The 13334-nt window shown below is 39.7% G+C and overlaps 1 protein-coding gene across 3 annotated transcripts in view; it reads right to left on the bottom strand.

Moving 5' to 3' along the window:
- The window catches only part of Rabep1 (rabaptin, RAB GTPase binding effector protein 1), a 106201-nt gene that overhangs the window by 66446 nt on the left and 26421 nt on the right, over positions 1-13334 (bottom strand). For all 3 annotated transcript variants that reach the window (XM_052756404.1, XM_052756402.1, XM_052756403.1), the window contains exon 3: positions 1284-1487. In XM_052756404.1, coding sequence (XP_052612364.1) covers positions 1284-1487 — 204 coding nt within the window. The remainder of the gene's footprint in view (positions 1-1283; positions 1488-13334) is intronic.

The raw sequence follows: 13334 nt of genomic DNA on the forward strand, positions 1-13334 counted from the left end.
TATTTTCTAATGTATATTAGAGGATGTGTAACCATTTCTCAGCCATGAAGCAAAGATAAAATTTTTTTATAATTTATTTCATTATATTTTACATGCATTGGTGTGAGGGTGTCAGATTCCCTTCCCTGGAACTAAGATACAGACAAGTATGAGCCGCCATGGTGTTGCTGGGAACTAAACCCGGGGCCTCTGGAAGGGTAGCCAGTGCTCTTAACCGCTGAGTCATCTCTCCAGCCCTGCAAAGGTGAATTTTTTTTTTTTTGTTTTGTTTTGTTTTGTTTTTCCAGACAGGGTTTCTCTGTGTAGCTTTGCGCCTTTCCTGGATCTCGCTCTGTAGACCAGGTTGGCCTCGAACTCACAAAGATCCGCCTGCCTCTGCCTTCCAAGTGCTGGGATTAAAGGCGTGCGCCACCACCGCCCGGCAAAGGTGAAATTTTTAAAGATCATGGTAACTATATAGAAGCAGACAGCCAGAAAAGTCCAGGATATGGGTGGGGTCACAGAACTGTTATGACCACTCCTAGCTTACCTAGAGATGGATTTGATTTCTATGAGAAAAAGGAACTCCTGCATAGGTAAACCAACATAGTCAGACTATTACATGAGACCAGATTATCACTTAGTAAGAGCTACAGAGTCAGAAACAGAGGTACCCTTAATTGCATCCTCTCAAAGAACATTATGTAAAACATGGGACACAAATGCAAAGACCCCCAGGCACAGGGCAGCTGCCATCAGTTCACATTTGTAAATATTAACTAATCCCAGGATCTCAGAGATTAAGGTAACACCTTATTTCATTTTGTTACCATTCTCAAGAATGAAAGCAGTACTGAGGCATTCATGCTGAAAGGAAAGAGGCTACACACACTATTACAATTCCTTCAGACCAAGGGTCACAAACTGGCATTCCATAAAGCCCATTTTAGCCATACAGATACTCTTGCCCATCAAACAAAGATTTCACATACAAGAATACACTACACTTAAAAATCTATACAAATAAAAATCCAGGTTTAAACCCTGCTTTAAATCTTGCAAGTAACTACAACCTTCATTTAATACATTATCTCTCTAACACTCTAAGTCTTTATTATTAGATCTGTCGAAGACACTGGTGATGTGCCCATTACAATTCCCCTGACTTTCCTTTCATCTGACATCTGGAAGATGACAGTCCATAAAGCCAAAAATGAACACAAAATGCATTTTAAGGCCATCTGAAAATGGTGTCAAGAATCGGAATTTGATCTTAAAAAGTCTAAAATCTGGTCTTTTCTTACCTTTCATTACAGCCTGAAGTGAAGCAACTTCTTCTCTCCACTGCCTTTTAACTTCATCTATAGCTTCTTGCTTAGTATTCTCAGAGACTGTGGCAATTGCCTTAATGTTCTCCATCTCTGCCTGAGCCTCCCACAGCTGTGTCCGAAGGTGACCCAAATCATCCTGTGCCGCTTGCAATACTGCATTTTGCCTCTTCAGATCCTCTGGGGAAAAAGTAAAAGATTTTCCATTAATGTGTAGTTCACTTTATCAGACTTCAAAAGAAATGATGAAACTGGATATTAAAATGCTAGTATAGATTATGAAGCTATTTAAATAGAAATATAAAGTGTGCTGGATTTCAAACAATAAAGTTTTACAAGTTGAGTTCCAGGACAGCCAGAGCTATTACAGAGAAACCATGTCTCAAAAAACAAAAAAAATAAATAAAATATTAAAACTAGATAATAACACACCAGGAAAGGTCACAGTTTTGATGCCATATTTAGGCTTTTCCTGCTCACTAAATAGACATAATCAAAAATTTTTTTCATTTATTTTTATGTGTATGAGTGTTTTAACTACACATATATCTGTGCATCACATGTGTGCCTGGTGCCCTGGGACATCAGGAGAATGCATCTGATTCCCAGGATTGCAGTTAGACAGTTGTGAACTGACATGTGGGTGCTGGGAACTGAACACAGGACCTCTGGAACAGTCAGGGCTCTTAAGCACTGAGCCATCTTTCCAGCCCCAATAAATTCTCTAACTACTCTGGTGTAAGTGTCCAAATCTACAAAATGGAGATTAAAGATGGCCACTCCACAGGGCTGTTAAAATGATAAAATGATGCATTATAAACGCCTGTACACACAGTAACTTTCAAAGAGTAAGCCTTCAAGACATACTTAGTGGAAGAAAGCCAGACTGCACAGTAATTAGAGTTGATAAAACCATGATTACTTTCTCACTCTTAATAATCTCTTAAATATTAAGTTGATATCACATGTACACCACATGCCTTAAGCTAGATAGAACATATCATGGTCATGACTTCCAAAAAAGATGGCAGTGTTGTGAAGGAATGCAGTTTAGTGGTACAGCACTTGCCTGGCATGTACAAGGCCCTGGGTTTTGGTCCCTACCACTGCAAAGAAAACAAGGATAAGCCTATTATCCCTCTATAGAGATGCGTCTATTTTCTCTTACTGCCAACTCTCACTATTCTCTCCACTAAAAATAAACAAACAAACAAAAAAAAAAAAAACTCATGACTATCATGAACACAAATGGTCAACTTTTAAATCTATACTTTCTTATTTATAAGGAGTTTGAGTATGTACTCTACATTGATCAGTGACCAGAACTTTCTGAGATTTCCCTCCCTCACAGTCTCTCACTATAACATAAAATGGCTACAAACTCTCAATCCTTCTGCCTCAGCCTCCTTAGTAACAGGATTTCAGGTGCCCATCACCATATTCTGTTTATCTATTTCTAACGCAAAGTTTTCCTTCTGATTTAGGAAGAGCATTGTGATGGTAATCTTCACTATTGATTAGATAAACAAGTCACCCAGGAAGAAAACCTATGGTCATGTTCAACTGAACTGAACTGAACTGAGAGGTTTAACTGAACAAGGAAGGGTCCACCTGAGCGTGGGTTAACACCCTATGGGGTGGGGTCCTGGACTAAATAAAAAAAAATGTAAGCCAAGCATCAGCTAAAGCATCAGTAAAAAGCTGCCTCAAGTGTTCTCCATGGCCAGCTGAAACTTGTAACAATATCAGATAATAAAGTACAGTTAACTGAAGTAATTAATTTTAACATAGCAAGTTTTCTTGTTTTGTTTTGTTTTTGTGGTTTTTCATTCACCTGGCTCTGTTTTCCTGACTGCAGATCCAATGTGACCATGCCTTCCCTAACATATGTCTACTGTATCTCCTCCAACCACACCAGGGATTTTGTCATAACAACAAGAAAACTAATACACAAAAGTACCAGAAGTGGGTGAGCTGCTGTGAGAAACCTGACCACATGGTTCACAGGTTTGAAACTGGCTCATAGCAGGAATATGGAAGAACTTTGGAGTTACAGAATAGAGAAGACTCAGAATGCTGTAAACAGAGTTAACTGGCTCATTCTGGTGGGAGTGTAGAAAACCAGAATCCAACAGAAAGGTATATAGTAAAGACAGTATTCATGAAGTTTGGAGTAGTCATGCTTGGGTTAAAAACCATTTTTAAGACGGTAATGTTGATGGTCGAGCGGTGGTGGCCCACGCCTTTAATCCCAGCACTCAGGAGGCAGAGGCAGGCGGATCTCTGTGAGTTCGAGGCCAGCCTGGTCTACAGAGCGAGATCAAGGACTGGCACAAAGCTACACAGAGAAACCCTGTCTCAAAAAAAAAAAAAAAAAAAAAAAAAAAGAGAGAGAGAGAGAGAGAAAGTAATGTTGAATCCAGCCACTGTTAGGCCACATCCCTATAGCAGCCTTTTCTCTCTCACAGACACTAAAAGGTACCCTTACTGAGACACTGAATCCCTAGCTAGAGCCAGGACCTCTCAACTGGGAAACTGAGTTTACATCAAAGCAGGTATTGGTGCTCACACCTCCTGCTCCCTACCCCCTTCCCTGACTCGTGGGAAAAAGAATAAAAATGAAAATAAGGCTGTGAGCTAGTACTGTAAACACCCCAATTCCCCACATACTCAGAAAGGTACAAGGAGAGACTTCCACTTCTGTCACAGGTACACACTAGGAATCCTCTCTTCAAAGACCCTGCAATGGTGTCTGTCTCTGGTGCTAGGGCCTCAACTCTCCTTGGAGACCCAACTATGTGTTAATAACTTTTCTAATTAACTCTTTACTACTCAGTAATCCATCTTGGTGTTCTTTTTGACATTCCCAAAAAAAACTTCCCAGATACTCATACTATGTCCTAGTAAAAATCCTAACCCTAATATCCTCAAACCTCTTCTACCAGAAGCATTCCCCTTTCTGTTTTTGGGTCATTTTACATAGTTTTTGTATGAAAAAGTACACAACACTTTTGTCTTTTTTCTTCCCTCACTTATCTCTTAAACCCTTTCCATCACTGATTCTTAAACTTCTTCCTTCTCCCTCACGGTCTTCTACTGCCAAGTCATATATATCACATAAACACACACACCCCACATGAGAGACAAGCTGATACTTTTCTGAGCAAGGATGTTTTATAGGTGCCCTTTATCAAACTGGCAAGATTCCTTCTGTTTCTAGTTTAGTGTTTTTAATCCTGAACAGGTGTGCAGTTTTACAAATTCTCCTTTATCGACTGAGAAGTTTGTGTGCTTTGGTTTTTATCTTTTGTTTTTTGAGACTGGTCTCTCTACTACTTTAGTTTGAATAGGTATGACCCCCTTAGACTCATGTGTTTGAATGCTTGGCCCATAGGAAATGTGGCCTTGTTGGAGGAAGTGTGTCACTGTCAGGGCACACTTTGAGGTCTCATATGTTCAAGCTGCCCAGTGTGCCAGCAGATCGAGATGTAGAACTCTCAGCTCCTTCTCCAGTACCATGCCTGCCTGCAATCTGCCATGTCCTATGTCCTACCATGATGCTAATGGACTGAACCTCTGAAACTGTCAGCAAGCCCCAATTAAATGTTTTCCTTTATAAGAGTTGCTGTGGTCATGGTGTCTCTTCACAGCAATAGGAACCCTAACTAAGACAACTGTGTAAGCTCTGGCTATCCTGGAACTCTCTCTATATAGAACAGGCTGGCCTCAAAAATCACAGAGACCCAATTGCCTCTGCCTTCAGAGTGCCGTTGATTAAAGGCAGGCACCGCTATGCCCAGCCTGGTTTCTATCCTACTGACTGTAATGTATATTATAATGATTGCAATTCTAGGATGAGGTCCAATTGGTTACAATCTTATTATCTCACACTGTTTGATTTTCAAGCTTAATGAGGATTTAGACATCTGTATTTCTTTTTTGTTTGTTTTTCGAGACAGGGTTTCTCTGTGTAGCTTTGCGCCTTTCCTGGAACTCACTCTGTAGCCTCAAACTCACAGAGATCCACCTGGCTCTGCCTCCCAAGTGCTGGGATTAAAGGCGTGCGCCACCACCGCCCGGTGATATCTGTATTTCTAAGGAAAGCATGCATAAAGTTCTTGTGATGTCTTGTTACATCTTTTCTAGGTTTTGTCTGGATAATACTACTTATAGAGTGTCCCTTGCAGTTTATTTTTTATAAAAATTTGGAAAATACCGGTACTAATTCTTCCTTCATATTGAATAATATGAATTATAATCAATATTCAATAACATATATTTTAATATGTTAAATAATAATGGTGAACAATTCTTTAAGCAAACAAAGTTTTTCAAAAGGGGAAAAATTCCCTTTCCTTCATTTTTTAATTTTGTAACTAATTTTTTTTATTTTATTTTGTTGTACTGTCTATGAGGACCTCTGGTAAAATAATAAAGTACTGACAACAGAATACAGAAGTTCCTCAAAAAACTAAAAGTAGAACTATTATGCACTCTAGCTATACCAGGCTTCCTGCTTGAGGCTCCCAAATGCTTGGCTTGGTTTTTGTTTAATTTTCTCCATGTTTTTATTAACAAATATTAATTGTACATGAATTATGCATAATGAATTTCACATTTTCATACATGCATATAATTCTGATCATATCCCCTCCCACTCCAATCACCTTCCTCTTCCCAATCATTTATTTCCCTTTCTACTTTTGTCTTTATTTCTTTCTTTGTTTTTGTGATCCAATAACTTTAATTTTGTCTGTTTATTAGTTTCTTCCAGAATATTTTTTAGTATTATTTTTATTTTGTGTATATATATATATATATTTGCCTACATGTACATATATGCACCAGGTACATGCCTGATGCTAGCAGAGGCAGAAGAGGGCATATATTTGCTGGAACTGGAGTTAAAGACAGTTGTGAGCAGCAATGGGGTGCTTGGAACCCAATCTGGGTCCTCTGCAAGAACAGCAAGTGCTCTCCTCAGCCCAAAAGACATTCAAAACTTTTTTTTTTTTTAACTTTTCTGTAAGTGAATTAGAATAGGTTTTGGGTTTTTTAGTAGTCAAATTTATCAGTTTCTCACCTTTGAATAATTTCTTATGTCCCAAACATTCCATGTTTAGTTCTCTTCTGGCAAACGTAGGTCCTACCATTTACTTCAGTGACTGTGCAGGTGATAAATGCTCTTAGGATTTATATGCATCAAAGATGCACTTTATCCTCCTTCTTCAAGAACTCAGCTAAATATTAAAATTCTAGGTTGACAGTCATTTTTATGTACTCTGATGATGTTATTCCATTGTCCTCTGTCAGTTGAGGGACTAATGTGGTATTTCCTGGGTTCATTTGCTGTTGATGAAGCTGCTGTTCAGACAGGATCCTGCTATCTATCTCCATGCCACCATGCTTGGCTTATTCTCTACTTTAGTATTTTGTTTGCAACTTCTCTAATCAGTTTTTATTTATCTTTATTTCTTCATAGTGTTTTTTGTTTTTGTTTTGTTTGTTTTTCGAGACAGGGTTTCTCTGTGTAGCTTTGGTGCCTGTCCTGGATCTCGCTCTGTAGACCAGACTGGCCTCGAACTCACAAGAGATTTTCCTGGCTCTGCCTCCTGAGTGCTGGGATTAAAGGTATGCACCTATTTCTTCATAATTTTAATTGTAATTTTTAAAATATTCCTTGTTTCATACCCCTATCTAAGTGAACATATGTCACCAGAGCACCATGCAAATTATAGCCATGTGTAAAGTCCTTTTGGACACAACTGGAAAACTCAACCTCCATTTCTATCATTTTCTTCCAGTCTTTCATCTGGAGCATCAGAGAATAGGGCCTCACTAACAATCTGGACTGAGATTTCTAAAGCATAAGCACTGCTGTAGTGCTAAGCACTGATTGAAGCTGGTTAAAGGAAGAAGGTGTGATAAGATTGTATTTTTAAAGTTTAATAGAAAAATCAACAAAACTTTCTGAAATTTTATAATATTCCCAACTGAAGTCAGCTTGAAAAAAATGCACACTAAGACAAAAATAGGCAGTAAAAGAGGTCAAAAAGTAGCCTTATCATCTCTTTTATTAGTAGTCTTCATTACTGTTTGCATTTACAACTCAATGATATTCCAAATAAATGCAAGTCCAGCAGTTATAGTAGCAACAAAATTGTCCCTTCCAGGGGAAAAGCAGTGTTTGGACTTCTGAATCACCTTGACCTATTTTGCCGAAAGACAAAATTGCTGAGCACATCAACACTACCTTGCACACTGTTTATGCCTGTGATGATCATAAAGACTGGCCTCCACCTTCATAGCAGGTACAATAATAACCTGCTAGTTGAAAAAAAAGTTGGTTTTTTGTTGTTGTTGTTGTTGTTGTTGTTTTTGTTTTTTTTTATGAGACCACTTGGCCAAGACTTTTGAGGTCATCCCTTCATTTTTATCCATTTATTTAGTGGGTTTTTGTTTTGGGGTTTTTTTTTTGGCCATTGGCCATTCAGTTATTAGACCACAGTTATTAGATACTGTGTTTTAGACACAGTATCATAGCTTCACAGAGTTAAACAAATGCAACATAAACAAAAGTAACACACCTTAAAATAATATTCTACAACAGAGGAAGAACAAAAGAAAAAAATCCTGCATTGTTACAGGGTTTTACACAATGTTGAATGCTTTATTTCTTTTCTTTTTTTTTTTTTAAATGCCGAATGCCATTTATTGAAGGAGGGAGAAGGTCTTAAACACAGGCTTACAGCACAATGGGAGAACTCCGGAGGGCAGAAGTTCGCTACCAATGTTTTACAATCTTGCATCTAAGCTGTTAATGCCCAATATGCAGGATACACAGACAAGGAACTTCCCTTAAGCATTCAGGAGGGTGGAACCCAGCAGGGAATTAGCATAGGGAGGATATCAAGGTCAAGGTCAGCAAGCAAGGCAACAGTTACCCAAAACAGGGTGGGGCCAGGGCCCTACAGGTCCTCCCTTTTACTAAAAAATGAGCTTCTGACTTAGGTTGCGTGGGATGTCAGCAGGTCACCTTACCCGTCATGGAGATGCCTGCCCAGGCCACACAGGCGCTGTCTTAGGTTGGTGAGCGGCCCCAGGCATTACCCATCTCTGAATACTCATTATCATACAGGCTCAATCATGTGTGAGCTGCAGAGTTAACTGCTGCCAAAGATCTCAAAGTGGCGCCGGGCTTGCAATCTGTGTGTTCAACACAGAAAAGACCAACAGAAGTCCTAACCCACCCACAGCCAGTAAGCTAAAGGCAACTGAGCCATTCCCTTCCTTAACGAGCTATTGGTGAAATTATTAAGGCCACTCCACGTAGTTAAAAGGGAGATTTATTTTGTGGTGTAACTTACAAGTGAATGGATCATTTACAGAGTCTGGGAAAGGCGTGGCACAGTCCGGTGGTGTTCTCTGGAGAACTCTGCTCGGTCTACCTCCGGCATTCAGGGTCCAGGAACTAAGAGAGCCCGTGCATCTGGAACTTGGGTCTTCAGTGTCCTCTCTCAGGCCCGCCTTGTAGGCATGACAGTTACCAAAGCCTCAATGGGGGTTGGAGCTTCCAGGTCAAAGCTGGAATGGCTACCCACTACATCTCCCCCTTTTGTCTAAATAAGAAGGTTCTAACCTAATACAAGACTATATACAAAGGAATGGTTATCAAATATTGTTCAGGAGTAATGAAGGATAATGACCTAGATAAGATAGAACTACAATCAATATAAACAATATCAAGCAAGAAACAAATACTAAAATCCAGGGAAGTCTAGAGTGTGGGTAAATGGCATGTTACAAAGATCATTCCAAAAGGTGTCCTATCCTAAAGAATCTGAATCTAATACTTAATATATTCTATCTAAGATTTTATATATATATATACATACATACACTAAGTTGTAACTATAACTGCTAGTCTTCAGTCTCATCAAAGACCTGAGAAGGAATATAATGGTATCTGAGAAATGGAAGATGGATCCAAGCAACTTTCAGGAATCTTGCAAGAGTAGACAGAGACAGCTGGCAGCCTGGACAGTCGCTGAATGTTTCTCAGCATTGTTGGTGCATTCAAATTGGCTACAGGCCTAGAGTATTTGACAGACCATGAAGGCTTACAGAAAAAGATTCTTTCTCTGGAATCTGCTAACCAGGATTTACATAAAAATATTCTTTCTCTGGAATCTGCTAACCAGAATTTACAAAACAGGCTTGTACCCAAAATTGATTTTATTGATAATAAATATGAATATTTAATGGATAGAACACTAACTCTCCAGAAGTTGTGGCTACTCAGACACTATATAAGGAAGAAAGATTATCATTAATTGATAAGGTCCATGGAATCATGTGTTTCAAAAGAACATAAAAACTTCCATGATTCCATGAGAAATCTGGAATCCCTTGCAAGAGAGGAGGTTTACTCCCTAGAAGAGACCCTAGGTGCTCGTTTGTAAGCCCTGGAGGAAACTCTCAATAAACATGACAAGGGACCTAATAAGCAGAAGGGCAAGACCATACAGGTTGTAACATCTCCAAATGGCTCTCATACAATGGCTTATCCTGTTATCACCCATGAGAAGCCAGCAGATGACACACACCCCGAGCCATATATAACATATACATTATAACCAATTTCAACAAGGGACTTTAAAAATATAAAGGAAGCAGTAGTTACATATTGGATACATTCCACATACGTAAGACAGATGTTTTGTTTTGTTTTTTTTTTTTTGGTTTTTTCGAGACAGGGTTTCTCTGTGTAGCTTTGTGCCTTTCCTAGGACTCACTTGGTAGCCCAGGCTGGCCTCGAACTCACAGAGATCCGCCTGGCTCTGCCTCCCGAGTGCTGGGATTAAAGGCATGCGCCACCACCGCCTGGCACGACAGATGTTTTAAATTCGTGGTCTACCTCCAGCATCCAAGGTCCAGGAACTAAGAGAGCCCGTGCATCTGTGCATCTGGAACCCGGGTCTTCAGCATCCTCTCTCAGCCCCGCCTTGTAGGTGTGACCATTACCGAAGCCTAAATGGGGGTTGGAGCTTCCAGGTCAAAGCTGGAATGGTTACCCACTACAACGAGCCTTACTCACAGAGAAAAGAAAGTTTTAAATTTGATTTTTATTATGATGTGTGCAAGTGTCCACGATAAAAATGAAATAATCAATACTGATGTCTTATATATCACATGTGTTGCCTTTAGGAAGGCCACCAAGAAAGGACCATAGAATTCCTTCTGTCATTTTGTAAAAAGCTGCCTCTGTGTTCTCCATGGCCAGCTGAAACTTGTAACAATGTCAGCTAATAAAGTACAATTAACTGAGGTAATTAATTTTAACATAGCACTTTTTTTTGTTTTGTTTTGTTTTTGTGGTTTTTCAAGACAGGGTTTCCCCTGTGTAACTGCCCTGGCTGTACTGGAACTTGCTTTGTAGATCAGGCTGGCCTCAAAGTCAGAGATCCGCCTGCCTCTGCCTCCCAAGTACTGGGATTAAAGCCATGTGCCATCACCACCCACTGGTTTAGCGCAAGTATTTTTAACTAAACCATATCAAAGCTGTTTAATTCAGCTATAAAACTGATAATACATGTTGGAAATGAGAGGCTGTAGGTCAATGAGATGGTTCGGTGGGTAAAAGCACCTGCTGCTAATGCCTGATGGCCTAAATTTGATCCCAAAACCTGAGAAGAGGTAGAAGCAGAGACTGAACTCCACAAAGGTGTCCTCTGACCTCCACTGCATGCACTAGCACATACACTCATTCCCATACACATAATAAAAAAGAAAGGAAGGGAGGGCAGGACGGAGTGGGAGGAGTTCTTATTTTTGTTTTTTGGTGGTTTTGTTTTTGTTTTTGTTTTTGTTTTTTTACAAAAATTTATAGAAAATAATGTCAATGAAAATAGGAAAACCTAAGAGCTTTATTTGGGAACAAAGGGAAATGGAAAACAAATCAAACAAGCTTTCAAAACTAACTTCACCAGGCGGTGGTGGCACACGCCTTTAATCCCAGCACTCGGGAGGCAGAGGCAAGTGGATCTCTGTGAGTTCGAGGCCAGCCTGGTCTATAGACAGAGATTCAGGACAGGCACCAAAACTACACAGAGAAACCCTGTCTCGAAAAACAAAACAAAACAACAACAAAAAAAAAAAAACCCTAACTTCGATTTGTTGAATAAAGAAAAACTAGGACACAGGTTCAATCTCCAGCATTCACATGAAACCTCACAATTGTCTTTAATTCCTGTCCCAGGGGATCCTATGCCCTCTTCTGGTCTCCACAGTCACTAGACACACATAGTATACAGACATATAGGCAAAGTACCCATACACATAAAAATAAATAATTAAATAATAAATAAGCTTAAAAAAAAAAAAAGCTAGGTGGTTGTACACAACTTTAATCCCAGCACTCAGGAGGCAGAGGCAGGTGGATCTCTGTGAGTTCAAGGCCAGCCCGGTCTACAAAGCAAGTTCCAGTACAGCCAGAGCTGTTACACAGAAAAACCCTGTCTCGAAAAACCAAAAACTGGGGCTGGAGAGATGGCTCAGTGGTTAAGAGCACTGACTGCTCTTCTAGAAGACCTGAGTTCAATTCCCAGAACCCACATGTCAGCTCAAAATTGTCTGTAATTCTAAGATCTGGAATACATGCAGGCAAAATGCATAATATATGCACATAAAATAAAAACAAAAATTATTCAAAAAAAACCCCTGAAGAATCTGTAGAGGATAACCAACATATTCACGTAAGAAGTAAAAGGAGGAAAAAGATGGTATTAACCATGACCATACTGAGTTTGAACTTAGCATCAGAGAAATCCTAGAAGGACCTTTTATATATATATATATATATATATATATATATATATATATATATATATGCATTAAATGTACTTATTAACAGGTCATCTTCAAATCATTGCTCAGAGTTTACTTTGTCAATCGAAGGTAGAAAAAAACTTTAAAAGGAAGAGAGACTGGGATACCCTAGGAATAGAATGCTTGACTAGAATGTACATGGCTCCAGATCTGATCCCCTGTACAGCAAAGAAAAGGGAGGGTACTTAACACATTTGCATGAGCATATGTGTAAGAACCAGGGGCTGGGAACACAACTCAGTAGAGTGTTTACTTGGCATGCACAAGGCCCTGGGTTCAATTCCCAGCACCACTTAAACCAAGCAAGGTACTACACATCTGTAATCCCAGTACTTGGGAATAGAGACAGGAGGATCAGGAAGAGTCCAAGGCCAAACTGAGCTACATGAACCTCTATCTGAAGCAAAGGATGGAAAAGGATAAGGGGAAAGAAAGGTAGGAAATGGAAGGGAGGGGAGGGAGAGGAAGGGGAGTGCTGGGTTAAAAGTATGTCTCACTACATCTAGTTATATGCATAGTTTTGTTATAGAACACAGATTATTTTCTTAAAGACTTTCAAGCCCAAGATGTTACTTTAGGAGTTTAAGATACAGCCTAGCATGCATGAAGCCTGGGTTCAAACTTAAGCACCAAACTAATAACCTAGCACCCAGGAGGTAAAGGTAGAAGGATCAGAACTTCAGGGTCATCCTCAATTATACATGTAACCAGTTCATGGCCAGCCTGGGATACATGAATCTATCTCAACAAAAATTTTCAATTAAAAAATGCAAAAGATATTGCTTTAGGCTAGTGATTCTCAATGTGTGCTACAGCATCACCAAGTAACTTGTTAAAAATGCAAACTGTAGCCGGGCGGTGGTGGCGCACGCCTTTAATCCCAGCACTCGGGAGGCAGAGCCAGGCGGATCTCTGTGAGTTCGAGGCCAGCCTGGGCTACCAAGTGAGTTCCAGGAAAAGGCACAAAGCTACACAGAGAAACCCTGTCTCGAAAAACCAAAAAAAAAAAAAAAAAAAAAAATGCAAACTGTGGGACCCCAGAATCCTAGTCAGAAACTCTGAAGCTGAATCACCTTGGAAGCTTGTTAAAACACCAGCCATTGGACCACTGGACCCTCACCCCAGTTCCTGACTCAGCAA

This window comes from Peromyscus californicus, unplaced genomic scaffold, assembly GCF_007827085.1.
Source record: "Peromyscus californicus insignis strain IS unplaced genomic scaffold, ASM782708v3 Scaffold_3__1_contigs__length_106647218, whole genome shotgun sequence".
Classification (NCBI taxonomy): domain Eukaryota; kingdom Metazoa; phylum Chordata; class Mammalia; order Rodentia; family Cricetidae; genus Peromyscus; species Peromyscus californicus.